This window comes from Suncus etruscus, chromosome 1 (genome assembly GCF_024139225.1).
Source record: "Suncus etruscus isolate mSunEtr1 chromosome 1, mSunEtr1.pri.cur, whole genome shotgun sequence".
Taxonomy (NCBI): Eukaryota; Metazoa; Chordata; class Mammalia; order Eulipotyphla; family Soricidae; genus Suncus; species Suncus etruscus.
The window spans coordinates 25,703,714-25,719,968 of NC_064848.1; the positions used below are offsets into that span (position 1 = coordinate 25,703,714).

General features: G+C 36.8%; 1 protein-coding gene across 4 annotated transcripts in view; it reads left to right on the plus strand.

Annotated features, from left to right (window-relative positions):
* Nucleotides 1-16,255, plus strand: part of UNC80 (unc-80 homolog, NALCN channel complex subunit) — a 277,398-nt gene that overhangs the window by 177,949 nt on the left and 83,194 nt on the right. For all 4 annotated transcript variants that reach the window (XM_049784015.1, XM_049783997.1, XM_049784007.1 and 1 more), the window contains 2 exons: nt 12,185-12,292; nt 13,573-13,711. In XM_049784015.1, coding sequence (XP_049639972.1) covers nt 12,185-12,292; nt 13,573-13,711 — 247 coding nt within the window. The remainder of the gene's footprint in view (nt 1-12,184; nt 12,293-13,572; nt 13,712-16,255) is intronic.

Below are 16,255 nucleotides of genomic sequence, written 5' to 3' on the forward strand. Positions count from 1 at the left end.
GCTTTTGAGGCTGTAAAGTTCTGAGCTGTTTTTCATTCATAAAGTTATGTATGTATCCTTCAAATCCAAATGAAAGTTTGGCTGGTAAAGTATTCTTGGCGAAGCAATCATTTAGTTGTTTTGTTACTACATCTCACCACTGTCTTCAGGCCTGGAAAGTTGCTTCTGATAATCTACTATAAATATAAATATTAACAATACTTAGTTCTATGTAAATTCTTTAATCTTGCTGTTTTCAGTATTTTATCTCTATATGTGGTTTTCATCATTGTGAGTATCATATACCTTGGGTGACTTTCTTTGGGTCTCTTTTAGCTGGTACAATTCAAGAATCCAAGATATTAGGTGCATGCATGCATTAGCTCTGAGAAAGTCTCAGCAATGATGTCCTTCAATATTAATTATGAGAGTTTTCTTTTCTGGGTCTCCAAAACTCTGGTGATTCTTATGTTGTTCTATTGAATTTATCCCAGAGTTTTATTGTTGTCTGTTTCTGGTTTTGAGGATTTTTCCATCTTTTGTTCATTTGTGTTAAGACTCTTTTTCGACCTCTTCTGTTGTATGAAGGTATTATGTATCTCTATCTTCAAGCTCACTGATTTGTTCTCAGTAGCTGTTACTCTTCTAGTGAGGCTTTTCAGTGAGTTTTTCATTTCACTACCAGTTTTCTAGTCCTGTTGTTTCAGTTTGATTTTTTCTCATTTCTACTCTCATATTTCCTTGAATATTATTTATGGTTTGTTCAGTTCATTCCATGGTTTCTTTGAGTTCTTTTAATATTTTTCACATTTCCTCTCTAAAGTTCTTCTTGGAGAAACTTTATATGTGACTGGTACCTGTTAGTTCATCAGAGCTACAATTTTCACTCTTTAGCTATGTGGTTTTACATTGTTTTTCCATTGTGACATTTGCAGTGTGGTTGGTTTTTTTTGTAATGTATTGTGCTGGGGTTCATTGACTGGAAGATATGCATATGAGGCTATGCTTTTTGCTGGGCTGATCTGGCTCCCTCCCATCACAGATCAGTCTGTGCTCAACTTGCCACCATGCCAGACTCAGGAAAATAATTCTTGTGTATAGATAAATTCTTCATATAGAAAGTATTTCTGCCTTGGGATAAATGCATGAATTTACAACATATATATTTAGCTAATGCTTAGCCATGATAATTCAAATATACTGCCTTGCTGCAATCACATATATTTATAAATGCTGCCCTCAGGTACTAATTATAATTATCACCTTCTGCTTCAAACCCATTTCTGTTTTCACAAGGCATATTGCAGATAAGTGGTAAATATTTTTTCATTCCTTCTTCCCTAAACTACAGTGCATTTTACTTAGTTTTTCTTTATTTTTTTGGTTCATTTATTGAATCATCTATTTAGCTAGTTGACATATTTTTGAAGAACATATTGACCATACCAAATCCATACTATGTAATGAGCATAATAAGATATAAAAAAGCAATAAGATCAATAATTTTAGATGATGTAGAGCCTAGGTTTTCAGATGGTTATAAATCAAATATCCAAAATTTATGTAAAATCATAAACTATGATAAGCCATGAAAAAGAGACTTTTGGGATAAAACGCTTAATTACAAGGACTTCAGGTTATCAGAGAAAACTATATAGTCTCTATAAAAATGTGGTAGATGAGCTTTATTTGAAGGATCCATAAATGTCACTTGGATATAGAATTTTCTTTTATTTTCTTTTTCACGGAAACTCATTAAAATTTTTTTGAATTACAAGTCTTTCATAGTTATATTTAAGGTACATAGTGACAGTGAATTAAGGCAATTCCCATCACCAGTGTTGACCTTCCTCCATCCCTGTTCCCAGCATGTTTCCCCTGTCTCTACCCTTAGACCCCTGAATTGCTAGTGTAACAGTCCCTTTTGTGTATAGCTTGTTGTAGTTTGGATCTGTTGATTTTATTGTTGTTGATTTTGACTTGGGAATTTAGAGCTAATCATTTTTTATTTCCAATCAATGTTTGTGAGACTTCTTGCCACTGATACCATCCATTCACCAACCCCCATTTATGAGTCAGAACAAACTGATTCATATTCGATGGTTTTGTTGGGGGAAAAAGTGTGGGAATGAGCCCCAATGTAAAAGCTATTAATTTAAATTTAAAACAAGAAAAAAAGAAAAAGAAAAAAATTTAAAAGAATAAATTTAAAAAATAGGAGGGAGGCTGGTGTGGCGTTTTTTGTTTGTTTTGTTTTATTGCATAGGCACGGTAATTATTAGAGAAATTATAAAGGAGATTCCCTTGGCCTAAGACATACAGGGTTACTCCATACTTGAAGCATACTGTCATGGGATCAACTACAGACTATGGCCATGTTCATTGTCTAACCCCGAGCTCTTTTTATGGTGCAAGGAAATGTTCAGCTCAGTTGTGGTTTAAAAGTCAGTATTCTGTAATTAAAGATCTTGGTTTGAGATCTTGGATATAGAATTTTCTAACCAGGACTGTGAAAAACTGTGAGTGCTGCCTGTGTGTGTCTGTCTACTGTCCTCTTGTGTGAACCTCTTGGGAGTGGGTCGAAAAGAGGCTCCAGCAGAGCACATTAGCTCCGCTTTGCTACGCGGCCGTGCACTCTTTCTAAGAAAAGAACACCATCACAACAAGAAGAAAAAATCAAACTAAGAACTGTGCTGGATCACAGAAGCAAGCATTTCCCTCCGGACTGTCTTCTCTGCTGTGTGCTCGGGCCTAAGATTTGATCCTGTGTGAGGCTTCATCCACGGAGGACTCCCCTCCCTTAGAGGCAAGTCGGCCCATCCAGAAAGGGCGGAGCCAGAGGAGTGTGCATCATATAGCCGATGAATACCACCACAACACGTAGAAAAACCCACAATACAAGTGTGACAATGGGAAAAACACAGGCCAGCATCAGACATAGAGAATGAAGATGACCAGATAATGACCAACCAACTAATCAACCTCTCAGATAAGGACTTTAGACTAGCAATATGGAAGATCCTCAACGAACTCAAAGAAACCATGGATCGAGTTGAACAGAACACTAATAAGAACCAAGAAAATATGAAGACAGAAATCACAAAACTCCAAACTGAAATAACATGTCAACTAACAGGCCTGAAAAAGTCAGTAAACGAAGTGAATGACAAAATGGATAAGCTCTGGGACAGGGTATCAGGAGCTGAGAATAGACTTGGTGCTGTGGAAGATGAGATACATAACAATTCTATACAGCAGGAGAGATTGGGAAAAAAAAAACTTAAAGCAAATGAACAGACAATGGAAAAATTAGTCAAAGAATGGGAACAGATGAAAATAAAAGTCTATGATAAGATCAATAGAAACAGCTTAAGAATCATTGGAGTCCCAGAGACCCAGGAAGAAAATTTCCAGGAAGAATCAATGGTCAAGAACATCATTAAAGAGAAACTTCCAGAGCTAAAAAATATATGTGATCAAATCCTGCATGCTCGAAGAGTGCCAAACAAAAGAGACCCCAGAAAAACCACCCCAAGACACATCCTAGTCACAATGACAAATTCCACAGATAGAGACAGAATTCTGAAAACAGCAAGATCAAAAGGGGAAATTACGTTCAAGCAAGCATCCTTGAGATTTACAGCAGACCTGTCACCAGAAACACTCAATGCCAGAAAGCAGTGGTGGGATATTGTGACAAGACTGAATGAAATGAATGCTTCACCTAGAATACTGTACCCAGCAAAACTCACTTTCCAGTTTGACGGAAGAATACATGGTTTCACAGACAAAAAACAGCTCAGAAACTTTACAGACTCAAAACCAGTCTTAAGAGAAAAACTGAAAGACCTAATTTAAGACAAGACTAACCAAAAGACACACCAAATTTTGATATAAAGATGGCATTAAATCCCAGGACAATTCTTTCTCTCAACATCAATGGACTAAATGCACCAGTTAAGAGACACAGAGTGGCTAGATGGATCAAAAACCTCAATCCAACCTTCTGCTGCCTACAAGAAACACACCTGAGTAGTCAGAACAAACATAGACTCAAAATAAAAGGCTGGAGAAAAATTATCCAAGCAAACAACACCCATAAAAAAGCTGGAGTGGCCATACTAATATCAGATAATGCAAACTTTATACTCAGGAAGGTTGTAAGGGACAAAGATGGACATTTTATATTAACCAAGGGGTATGTACAGCAGAAGAAATAACTCTCCTAAACATATATGCACCGAATGAGGGGCCAGCAAAATATTTAATACAACTGTTGGCAAATCTGAAAAATAATATCAATAACAACACAATAATTGTGGGGGACCTCAACACAGCTTTGTAAACACTGGATAGGTCAACCAGACTGAAACCCAACAAGAATATACTAGACCTGAGGAGAGAAATGGAAGAAAGAGGCCTAGTGGATATATATAGGACACTCCATCCCCAGAAACCAGGATACAAATTCTTCTCCAATGTACATGGGACATTCTCCAGGATAGACTACATGCTGGCACATAAAACATACCTCCATAATATCAAGAGAATAGAAATTTTGCAGACTACCTTCGCTGACCACAAGGCTCTGAAATTATTTGTGAATTCCAAAGGGACTCAGAAGAAAAACTTTAACACCTGGAAGTTAAACAGCCTCATACTCAATAACCAGTGGGTCCAAAATGAAATCAAGGAGGAAATCAAAAGTTTCTTGGAAACAAATGACAATAAAGACACAAACTATCAGAACTTATGGGACACAGCAAAAGCAGTACTGAGAGGAAAATTTATAGCTTTGCAAGCACACATCAGGAAGGAAGAAGGAGCTTACCTGAGTAGCTTAATGACACAGCTAAAAGAACTAGAAAGTGCTCAACAAAAGGACCCAAAAATAGGAAGACAGAAGTAAATAACAAAGCTGAGAGCAGAAATCAACGAAGTGGAAACCCAAAAAACAATCCGAAAGATCAACGAAAGCAGAAGTTGGTTCTTTGAAAAAATAAACAGGATTAATAGATCACTGGCAAACCTAACAAAGAAAGAGAGAAAGAGAAACTTGATAACTCGTATTAGGAATGAAAAAGGAGAGAACACTACTGATAAGAGAGAGATTCAAAGGGTAATCAGAAACTACTTTGAGAAACTCTATGCCAATAAAAATGAGAACCTGGAAGAAATGGATAAATTCTTGGACTCTTATAATCTTCCATGGTTGAAGGAAGAGGATGTAGCATATCTAAACACCCCCATCACCATTGATGAAATTAAAACGGTAATCAAATGTCTGCCGAGAAACAAAAGCCCAGGCCCAGATGAATTCACTAATGAATTCTTTCAAACTTTCCAAGAGGAACTACTACCAATCCTGGCAAGACTCTTTCATGAAATTGAACAAACAGAAACACTTCCAAATAGCTTTTATGAAGCCAACACCACCCTGATACCTAAACCAGACAGAGATGCTACAAAAAAAGAAAATTACAGACCTATATCACTGATGAATGCAGATGCAAATATCCTCAACAAAATCCTGGGAAATAGGATTCAATGCCTCATTAAGAAGCTCATCCATTATGATCAAGTAGGTTTCATCCCAGGAATGCAAGGATGGTTTAACATCTGTAAATCTACCAACATAATATACAACATCAACAACAAGAAAAATAAAAACCACATGATCATATCAATAGATGCAGAGAAAGCATTTGATAAGGTCCAACACCCATTCTTGATCAAAACTCTCAGCAAGATGGGAATGGAAGGAACCTTTCTCAATATAGTTAAGGCCATCTACCACAAGCCAGTGGCAAATATTATTCTCAATGGAGAAAAACTAAAAGCCTTCCCTCTAAATTCTGGCAAAAGAAAAGGCTGTCCTCTCTCACCACTCCTTTTCAACATAGCACTGGAAGTACTTGCTATAGCCATTTGGCAAGAAAAAGATATCAAGGGAATCCAGATAGGAAAGGAAGAAGTCAAGCTCTCACTGTTTGCAGATGACATGATTCTCTACTTAGAAACCCCTAAAGACTCTACCAAAAAGCTTCTAGAAACAATAGACTCATATAGCAAGGTGGCAGGCTACAAAATTAACACACAAAAATCAATGGCCTTTCTATACACCAATAGTAATAAGGAAGAAATGGATATTAAGAAAACAACCCCATTCACAATAGTGCCACACAAACTCAAATATCTTGGAATCAACTTGACTAAAAATGTGAAGGACCTATACAAAGAAAACTATAAAACCCTGCTCCAAGAAATAAGAGAGGACACACGGAAATGGAAACACATACCCTGCTCATGGATTGGCAGGATTAACATCATCAAAATGGCAATACTCCCCAAGGCATTATATAGATTTAATGCTATCCCTCTAAAGATACCCATGACATTCTTCAAAGAAGTGGATCAGGCACTTTTAAAATTCGTTTTGAACAATAAACACCCTAGAATAGCTAAAGCAATCATTGGGAACAAGAATATGGGAGAAATTACTTTCTCCAACTTTAAACTTTACTACAAAGCAATAGTTATCAAAACAGCATGGTATTGGAATAAGGACAGGTCCTCAGATCAGTGGAATAGACTTGAATACTCAGAAAATATTTCCAAGACATACAATCACCTAATTTTTGATAAAGGAGCAAGAAATCGTAAATGGAGCAGGGAAAGCCTCTTCAACAAGTGGTGTTGGCACAACTGAATAGTCACTTGCAAAAAATCGAACTTAGACCCCCAGCTAACATCATGTGTGAAGGTTAAATCCAAATGGATTAAAGACCTCGATATCAGACCCCAAACCATAAGATATATAGAACAACACACAGGCAAAACTACAGACTACAGGCATCTTCAAGGAGAAAACAGCACTCTCCAAGCAAGTGAAAGCAGAGATTAACAGATGGGAATATATTAAGCTGAGAAGCTTCTGCACCTCAAAGTAAATAGTGTCCAGGATACAAGAGCCACCCACTGAGTGGGAGAAACTATTCACCCAATACCCATCAGATAGGGGACGAATCTCCAAAATATACAAGGCACTGACAGAACTTTACAAGAAAAAACATCTAATTCCATCAAAAAATGGGGAGAAGAAATGGACAGACACTTTGACAAAGAAGAAATACAAATGGCCAAAAGACACATGAAAAAATGCTCCACATCACTAATCAGCAGGGAGATGCAAATCATAACAACTATGAGGTACCACCGCACACCACAGAGATTGGCACACATCACAAAGAATGAGAACAAGTAGTGTTGGCGGGGATATGGAGAGAAAGGAACTCTTATCCACTGCTGGTGGGAATATCGTCTAGTTCAACCTTTATGGAAAGCGATATGGAGATTCCTCCAAAAACTGGAAATTGAGCTCCCATACTATCCAGCTATACCACTCCTAGGAATATACCTAGGAACACAAAAATACAATACAAAAACCCCTTCCTTACACCTATATTCATTGCAGCACTATTTACCATAGCAAGACTCTGGAAACAACCAAGATGCCCTTCAACAGACGAATGGCTAAAGAAACTATGGTACATATACACAATGGAATATTATGCAGCTGTCAGGAGAGATGAAGTCATGAAATTTTCCTATACATGGATGTACACGGAATCTATTATGTTGAGTGAAATAAGTCAGAGAGAGAGAGAAAAACGCAGAATGGTCTCACTCATCTATGGGTTTTAAGAAAAATGAAAGACATTCTTGCAATAATAATTTTCAGACACAAAAGAGAAAAGAGCTGGAAGTTCCAGCTCACCTCAGGAAGCTCACCACAAAGAATGATGAGTTTAGTAAGAGAAATAACTACATTTAAACTGTCCTAATAATGAGAATGTATGAGGAAAATGGAGAGCCTGTTTTGAGTACAGGCGGGGGTCGGGTGGGGAGGAGGGAGACTTGGGACATTGATGATGGGAATGTTGCACTGGTGATGGGTGTTGTTCTTTACATGACTGAAACCCGAACACAATCATGTATGTAATCAAGGTGTTTAAATAAAAAAAAAGAATTTTCTAACCAGAGAGAAGTGAATATGAAGAACCCCTGGGGTGCAGACAGCTGTGTGCACAGGTAGATAGAGACAAGATTATGTTAGGTCTTCTAGGTCCTGAAATTTGAGTATTTATTCTTTGTATTCTAGAAAGTATTCAAAAACTTAAAGATCATTCTCACTGCAAAGGGGTGAAATTTTGATACCCATATTCTCCTTTGTCACAAATTATTACAGACTTCTGGAGAACAAAGGCAGTTATACATATCTCATAGTCTGCATAATACCTAAGATAGTTCATCACTTTTAGCAGAGAGACAATAGTACTGAATGAATGAATAAGATGCATAGTTCTAAGATGTTTTGTGAAACTCATTACCTCTGACTCAACCAGGATGCTCACCCACAGAGCCTGAAAGGCAACAAAGGTTTCTTCATTATTTCCATATATTTTGGAAAGTAGAAGGGAACAGAAAGCAAGAGCAAATATTTGTGACCTTAACATATTCAAATGAGTCATTCATGTGGAGAATAAAAAGACTGAGTTTTTGTGATAAACATTTTATTTTCTAAATGCCAAACTCATGTTCAATTTTTTTTCACTTTTTTATGTTCCCATTTGCTTGTTCTGAATCTGTCAAAAAATGAAAAATGCCTATGTTTTTTAGAGGAAAATGACAACAAAGCAGTCAATATGTCAGAAATATAAGCACTGGTTTTGATTAAAATTCAGTCTTATGAGCAAGTGAAATTTCATATTTGTTTCCTTTTTTATTGGTTTTATGGCAGAAGATATTTGTGACTGCTAGTACATTTTGAAACCTATCTCATACTAATCAGTTTGGCTAGCCTAAATTTTAATGCTTAGAGACTCACTTATCCTGTTTATCTATTTTAATGTATTCTTAAGCAAGAGATCTTTTAATAAGCCATCATAAATATTACATAAATTATCCTATATATGCGCTTTGCTTCTCAAAAACTCTTTTGCTTTTTCCTACATATTAATACTTTGCCAAATGCCATGATTTAATTTGCCCAATGTCATATTTTAATTAATACCTATTAACAAAAATAAGAGTGGATAAAACAGTTTTTCTTTTCACTATAAAATGATAGAGGAGATATATAAACAGATATATAAATATATAGACAGAAAGACACCTTGTCAGAAAATTTGGTGATGTCAGTACACATAGTATGAAGCTAATTGATTTTCTTGCAAAACTAATACTTTTTCCTTTTTTTTTGTTTTGTTTTTTGGGCCACACCCTGCAGCACTCAGGGGTTACTCCTGGCTCTGGCCTCAGAAATCGCTCCTGTCTCGAGGGTACTGGTTAAAATTTCTATGATTTAGGGGTTAGTGGCCAGAGCACTAACACAGTAACAGGACATTTGCCTTGCATGCGGCCAACACAAGACTGGCACTGGTTTGAATCCCGGCACCTCATGTGGTCCCCCGAGCCTGCCAGGGGCAATTTCTGAGCACAGAGACAGGAGTAAACCCCCCCACCCAAAAATAACAAAACAAAAAAAAATGATTTAATCCAAAAGTATTTTAAAAGAAATCCCTGGGGCCAGCGTGTTATTATAGTTGGTAAAAAAAAATTGCCTTTTACTCAGCTAGCTGTGTTTGATCCCTGGCATCCATATGTGTCCCCCAACCAGGAAAAATTTCTGAGTGTAGAACCAGAAGTAAGCCCTGAACATTGCCAAGTGTGGTCCAACCCATCAAAAAAAAAAATGTGAGACTGGAAAACTACAAAATGTCGTCAATATTTTACAAATACTTACAAAATTTAAAATTCATATTTTAAAATAATTATCATGACCTGGTAAAATAATGATTATAAAATTTGTAGTGAAAATTATATTCTATTTGTACTATGTCATCACATTAGTGCTACAATGTTGGGAAAATCTGCTGAACGAAAATAAATATTGGCCAGCCTTGGGTGGTGATTATAGGAGTTTTTGTTTTCTTCTTCATAGTTTTTCTATTTTCTAGAACTTATAATTTGCATATTTTCTTTTATAAATAAGAATAAAACCAGAATGCCTCCTTCGAGTACCTTAACTTTTGACATTAATATATGAAAAATGACTGCATATATGGTTACTGTGACTTAGAGTAATTTTCTAATTATATAAAATAGGCATGCTATTTTTGTTATGTATTGCTTTTGTATTCATTTGGTTTGAGGGGGAAAATGTTGTTCTCTCCCCCAAATGACATGTTTCCAAGTATGTGCCTCCACATTTTATCTTTAGAATACCCAACAAGAGCTCTGATTCATAGGTTTCAAAGTAGATTCATTTTAAAAGTTTGTTCCATTTCAGATGCATTACTTGGGTCTTCTTGTCAAGGTTTTAAAATGCTTTATTGGAATAAACGTGTACTTTTATATTTGCCCATTTTTACAAATACTTCCATTTATAATACTGTAAGGCTCTGTTCAACTTTCTTAAGTAGTCATTCATTAATCCTGACATTCAGAAAGTATTTTATTAACACAGACAGAACTAGGGAAAAAATGCTCTTTTCAGTAAAAAGTGATGGATGCCCTCTTTGCAGAGCCTGGTGTAAAAATAGATGGTGGAATTAGGATAAACATGTACCTGTGACTGCTAGAACACTTCATTCGTCCACCTGTTCATTTGATTTCTTGATATTTAGAGTCATGGAAAGAAGTTGTTTTTTTTGGTGCTTATGCAGATCAATCAGCCCTATTTTGGACCTTGAAGGGAAATTTTAAAAGCTTCTTCCTCCTACAAAAATACGAACTGTTTGCTCCTTCCCTGTGTTGTTATTGTTGGGGTGCCAAAGGGTCACACACTTAGTTGCAGTACTTGTATGCATTTGGTTGCATTGTGTCCAGTGTTAAGCTGTGGAAATACCAGTTCACAGTGTAAAAGGAGCCAGAGACCCCTCTCACAGCCTAAAATATAATATAGTCAGGCTGTTGACCACTGAGGCACATCTACAGGACCTACAAATATGTAAAACCACTTCTAGGTGGTATATAACCTTTATATAGGTCCTATAAAAAACCTATGTGATGCGGGGCCGGGTGGTGGCGCTGGAGGTAAGGTGCCTGCCTTGCCTGCACTAGCCTAGGACGGACCGCGGTTCGATCCCCCGGCGTCCCATATGGTCCCCCAAGAAGCCAGGAGCAACTTCTGAGCGCATAGCCAGGAGTAACCCCTGAGCGGCACAGGGTGTGGCCCAAAAACAAACAAAAAAAAAAACAAAAACAAAAAAAAAAAAAAAAAGAGAAAAAAAACCTATGTGATGGATGCTATGAAACTGTAGGATCATGTTTTTTTTTTTTTAATCTTTGCTGCCTAACATTCTTCTTTAAAATATTTTCTTTCTTCCATTACCAAAATAGTCAAATTGTACCTAACCCTATTCAGAGACTATTTGATAAACTAGATTAAAAATTCTTTTTTGTTTTGAGACATCTAACCCTATTCAGAGACTATTTGATAAACTAGATTAAAAATTCTTTTTTTGTTTTGAGACCCGATAGTCCTCAGGGCTTACTCCTGACTCTGCACTCAATGATAACTCCTGACAGGCCCAGGGGACTTATGGAATTCTGGGAATTAAACTCATGTCAGTCATGTGCCAGGCAAACACCATACCCTCTGTACTTTCACTCTGGCCCCTATTAAGTGCATTTTAACTGACTTAATATTTTAAGTGTTGAAAGGACTGGTGGGATATAATTACCTTTTGATGGAAATCAGGAGATCTTGTCCTTTGTTCTTCTAGAAATAGCAATGTTGCAACTTAGTCAAGTTTCTCCACCTCTCTAGATCCCAGTTTCCTCCATTCATTGAAAATTAACTGCTCTTTTCACTTTCAAAAAAAAAAAAGTTGGAGGTGCATTGAGAGATGGTTTTTCTTTTTTTAGGGAATTGTGGAGGTGAGGGGCAACAGCATTGTTGGGAGTTTTTTGGTTTGTTTTTATTTTTATGATTTTTGTGCTGCATCTGGAAGTGCTCAGAGGTTACTCCTAGCTCTGCACTCAGGAATAATTCCTGGTGGTGCTTGGGGGACCATATTGAAAGCCAAATTTAAACCCAAGTAAGTTTCCTGAAAGGTGGTCAACCTACCCACTCCACACCTACATTCGATTTTTGAAGTAACACAGAAATATACCTCACATGTTTTCATCTTTTTTTCAGTGCTCAGATAAATCATGCCTGAGGACACCTTCTTTGAAGAAGAGAGTCTCCGATGCTAACCTGGAAGGGAAAAAAGATTCCGGAATGCTGAAATACATCAGACTACAGGTACTGACACCTGAATCCAATATTTTCACACAGCAGGAATAAGGCTGAAGAAACCCTGATTACTAAAGTTTGGGACATGTGATGCCAGTTGGCATCATGTTGACTTGTTTAATTGGTAAGCAAGAGTGCCACCAAGTGTACAAGAAAGAAAAACTCTACTGACTAGACCGCTACTTTCTACTGAAATAGTTTGGGGAACTTGGATGGAAAACTGCCTCTTCCCACTCTAGCCACTCCAACATAGCTGATTTCCAATCAGTGTGTAATGAACTGCTTTGGAAGACAAGTCTACAAGCCTTAGAATCAGATAATCTGGGTTTAAATCCCTTATTTACAGCTCTGACTCTAAGGCCAGGGCAAGTTACTTCATTTCTCTGAGTCTTAGTTGCCTAATTTTTTAGAATGCCATGCCTCTCTCAAAAGATTTCTATACGGATTATACAAAATGTATACTTACCTATGTATCCAGTGTTTGACATATTATTCTATCATTAGTCACGATCTAAGCAGTAATTAATAATATAGTTTCCAAGGGAAAAATAAAGTATGCCATGTTTTTGAAAGTTTTAAAATGATATTTAAAGCACTAAATTTCCCTAACTATGTAATATGTATTCTCCTAAATTATTTTGAAGAATCATTAAAAGAATTTGTGGGCCAATGCAGGGCAATCATAATTCATGCTTCAAAAAGAAATTGCCATCCAATTATACACAGGCTTAGAAAATGAATATACTAACTAGAACTCCATATAACTTTGTTTTTTTAGTGAAATTAAGATCCTAACAGGGAGAACATATGTTGTTTAAGCTGGAGTATTTCTTTTCCTTTAGAACCATAGTTTGTTTTTTTATAATTTATTCCTTCAGTGCAAATCAAAAATATTTTGTGGTGAGCATAATATTTGGACACTTTTCTAATTGTGCTTCAATTAACAAAGTATAAACTTATTATTTACATCCCATTAAATATGCCTATTTTGTAGAAAGTCTTTTTGCTTTTTGGTTTTTGTTTGATTTGATTTGGTTTTGGGGCCATACCTAATGGGGGGATTACTACTAACTGCACTCAGAAATAACTCCGAGCAGACTCCAGGAAAAATATTGGATGCAGGAAATCGAACCCAGTTTGGCATGTGCAAAGCAAACACCCTATCACTGTGCTATCATTCCAGCCCCATAAAAATATTTTTTAGATAATTTAAGAAAAGCGCAAAATGGAGAAGATCAAAGCTATCAATATCTTATTAGATTCAAAGACTTGCTATCTATTTTTCTTAGGTGATGAGCCTGTCGCCTGCACCCCTATCTCTGTTGATTAAGGCAGCGCCAATTCTGACCGAGGAGATGTATGGGGACATACAGCCAGCTGCCTGGGAGCTCCTTCTCAGCATGGATGAGCACATGGCAGGAGCAGCAGGTAAAGAAATCTTATTTGGGACCCTAGTCTTAGGCTTGCTAATGATTCCAATGATTTGGGAAGGGTTGGGAAGGGGTTTGATATTTGGGCCACACCCAGCGATGTTCATATACTCCTGGCTTTGACTCATGGATCACCCTTTGGCAGGGTTTAGGGGATTATATGGGTTTAAGTTAGAAGCATGCAAGGTAAATGCAATTGCCCTACCTGCTGTGCTATCACTACAACCTCTGGTTTTACTGTTTAAATTGGAAAGCAAGATACTGTTTACCTTTCACTCTTGGGTCTGATTGACAATTGCTAGAGTTCCAGGCACTATTAGTAGGCAGCTCCAGGTGCTCTCTACCCCCATTGGGTTTTTCTATACATTTTAGACAAGAACAGTAAGTTTAACCAAGGTGTGACCAAATTATAAAGGGTAGTTTTCTCAGAACTTTAATACTTTCTTCCACAAGAGATAAAACTTCTTTATAAGAATTTTTATTAAAAAAAAGAATTTTTATTAAAACATTATGATTTATAATTATTCATAGTATTTATTTTTAATATATTTATTGAAACACCATGGTTACATACATGTTTGTATTTGGGCTTCAGTTATAAAAAGAGCACCTCCCTTCACCAGTGCAACCTTCCCACCACCAATTTAATGTTTGACACCAATATACTTACTAGAACCCCTTTGTTTTTAAAACAAACTTTGTTTTTAGTGAAACTAAGATCCTAATAGGGAGAACAGATGTTGTTTAAGCTGGAGTATTTCTTTTCCTTAGAACTATAGTTGACCACCATCAGTGTCAACTTCTTTCCACCAATATCTTCAGGTTACCTTTCATCCTAATCTGTCTCCTTTTCAGACACAGTTTTCAATTTGATTATTCTAGTTTGGAATCTCACTCTTATAATGTTGTCTCTGGTTCACAAACATAAATAAAACCTTTACATCACCAATGTTCCTGAGGCCCCTGACCCCTACTCTATTATCGCCCATTCTCCTTTTCTTCCCCATTTCTTTTTTTGTTGTTTGTTTGTTTTGTTTTTGGGCCACACCCGGCGGTGTTCAGGGCTTACTCCTGGCTATCCGCTCAGAAACAGCTCCTGGCAGGCACGGGAGACCATATGGGATGCTGGTATTCAAACCAACTAGCTTAGGTCCTGGGTCAGCTGCTTCCAAGGCAAACACCGCTGTGCTATCTCTTCGGCCCTTCCTTCCCCCTTTCTTTTCTTATTTATTCTTTCTGTTTATTTAATCTTTCCAAGGCTAGTTTCAATATCTCCCCTGTGTTACTTTACATCGCCTTATCCTCATAGTCGATATGCAACAGATAAGTGAGACCAACCGAATTTGTCCATTTGAATCACTCACTTAACAAGATACCCTCCAGCTCCTGGATAAAACTTGTATCTTTTTGTGTGTGTGTTAAGATATCTTAGATTTATTATGAATTTTTATCATTAAAACTTGTTTTTGTGTGTATTAAGATATCTCAGATTTATTATGAATTTTTATCATTAAATCTCATGTATGTTCTGTCAAAGTGAAAGTAATGAAGTCGTGAAAATGACATGCCCAAAACTATGACATATAAATGCTTGCTCCAAGATACGGATTTTCCACATTTTTATACATTTTTGTTTCTAGTTGTTTATGTTTATATTATAGTGGTTTTCATTTTAAAGTACGCTTTTTTTTTAACCTGACTTGCCCATCTTCCTCAGTCCTGCATACATTCTGTTATTTAATAAAACTTCAAATAGAAAAAGTGTTTGAAGTTAAAGTTTCATTTTGGGGGGGCTGGAGAGATAGCATGGAGGTAAGGCGTTTGCCTTTCATGCAGGAGGTCATCAGTTTGAATCCCGGTGTCCCATATGGTCCTCCGTGCCTGCCAGGAGCAATTTCTGAGCCTGGAGCCAGGAATAACCCCTGAGCACTGCCGGGTGTGACCCAAAACCCACACACACACAAAAAAGTTTCACTTTTTTCTCATGACCCCCACTCTAACTCTCCTCCAGAATAGATTTTTTTTTGTTGTTTTTAAGCAATTTTTCTATGGTTCATTATACACTTACATGTAAGTATGTATTATACATCATATTTATCTTTGTACTTGAATTTAAATACACAATGGAATACTTGTACTCAAAAGGAAGATTGAAATTATGCAGTTTATTGCAGTATCGATGAACTAGAGGGTATCATTTTGAGTGAATAAGTAAGACAGCGATAAACAAATACTAGATTCCACTCATCTGTGATATTTGGACGGAGCTAAAGGTATAGACAATATCAAACAATGACAAATTATTGCCTTTGGAATGCAGAACTCAAATTACTGAACAGTGGCAAAAGGGTGAAAGGAAATGAAAAAGTTCAATAGATGTCATATGGGGGCAGTAATGGCGGGTCTTAGATATACTGGCCCATGATATGAAGTTTGCCACAAAAAGTGGTGAGTGAGAGAAATAGAAAGTCTGTTTCAAAGACAGGCAGGGGATAGGGGAGAATAAAGATGGGGGACATTGGTGGTAAGAATATTGCACTGG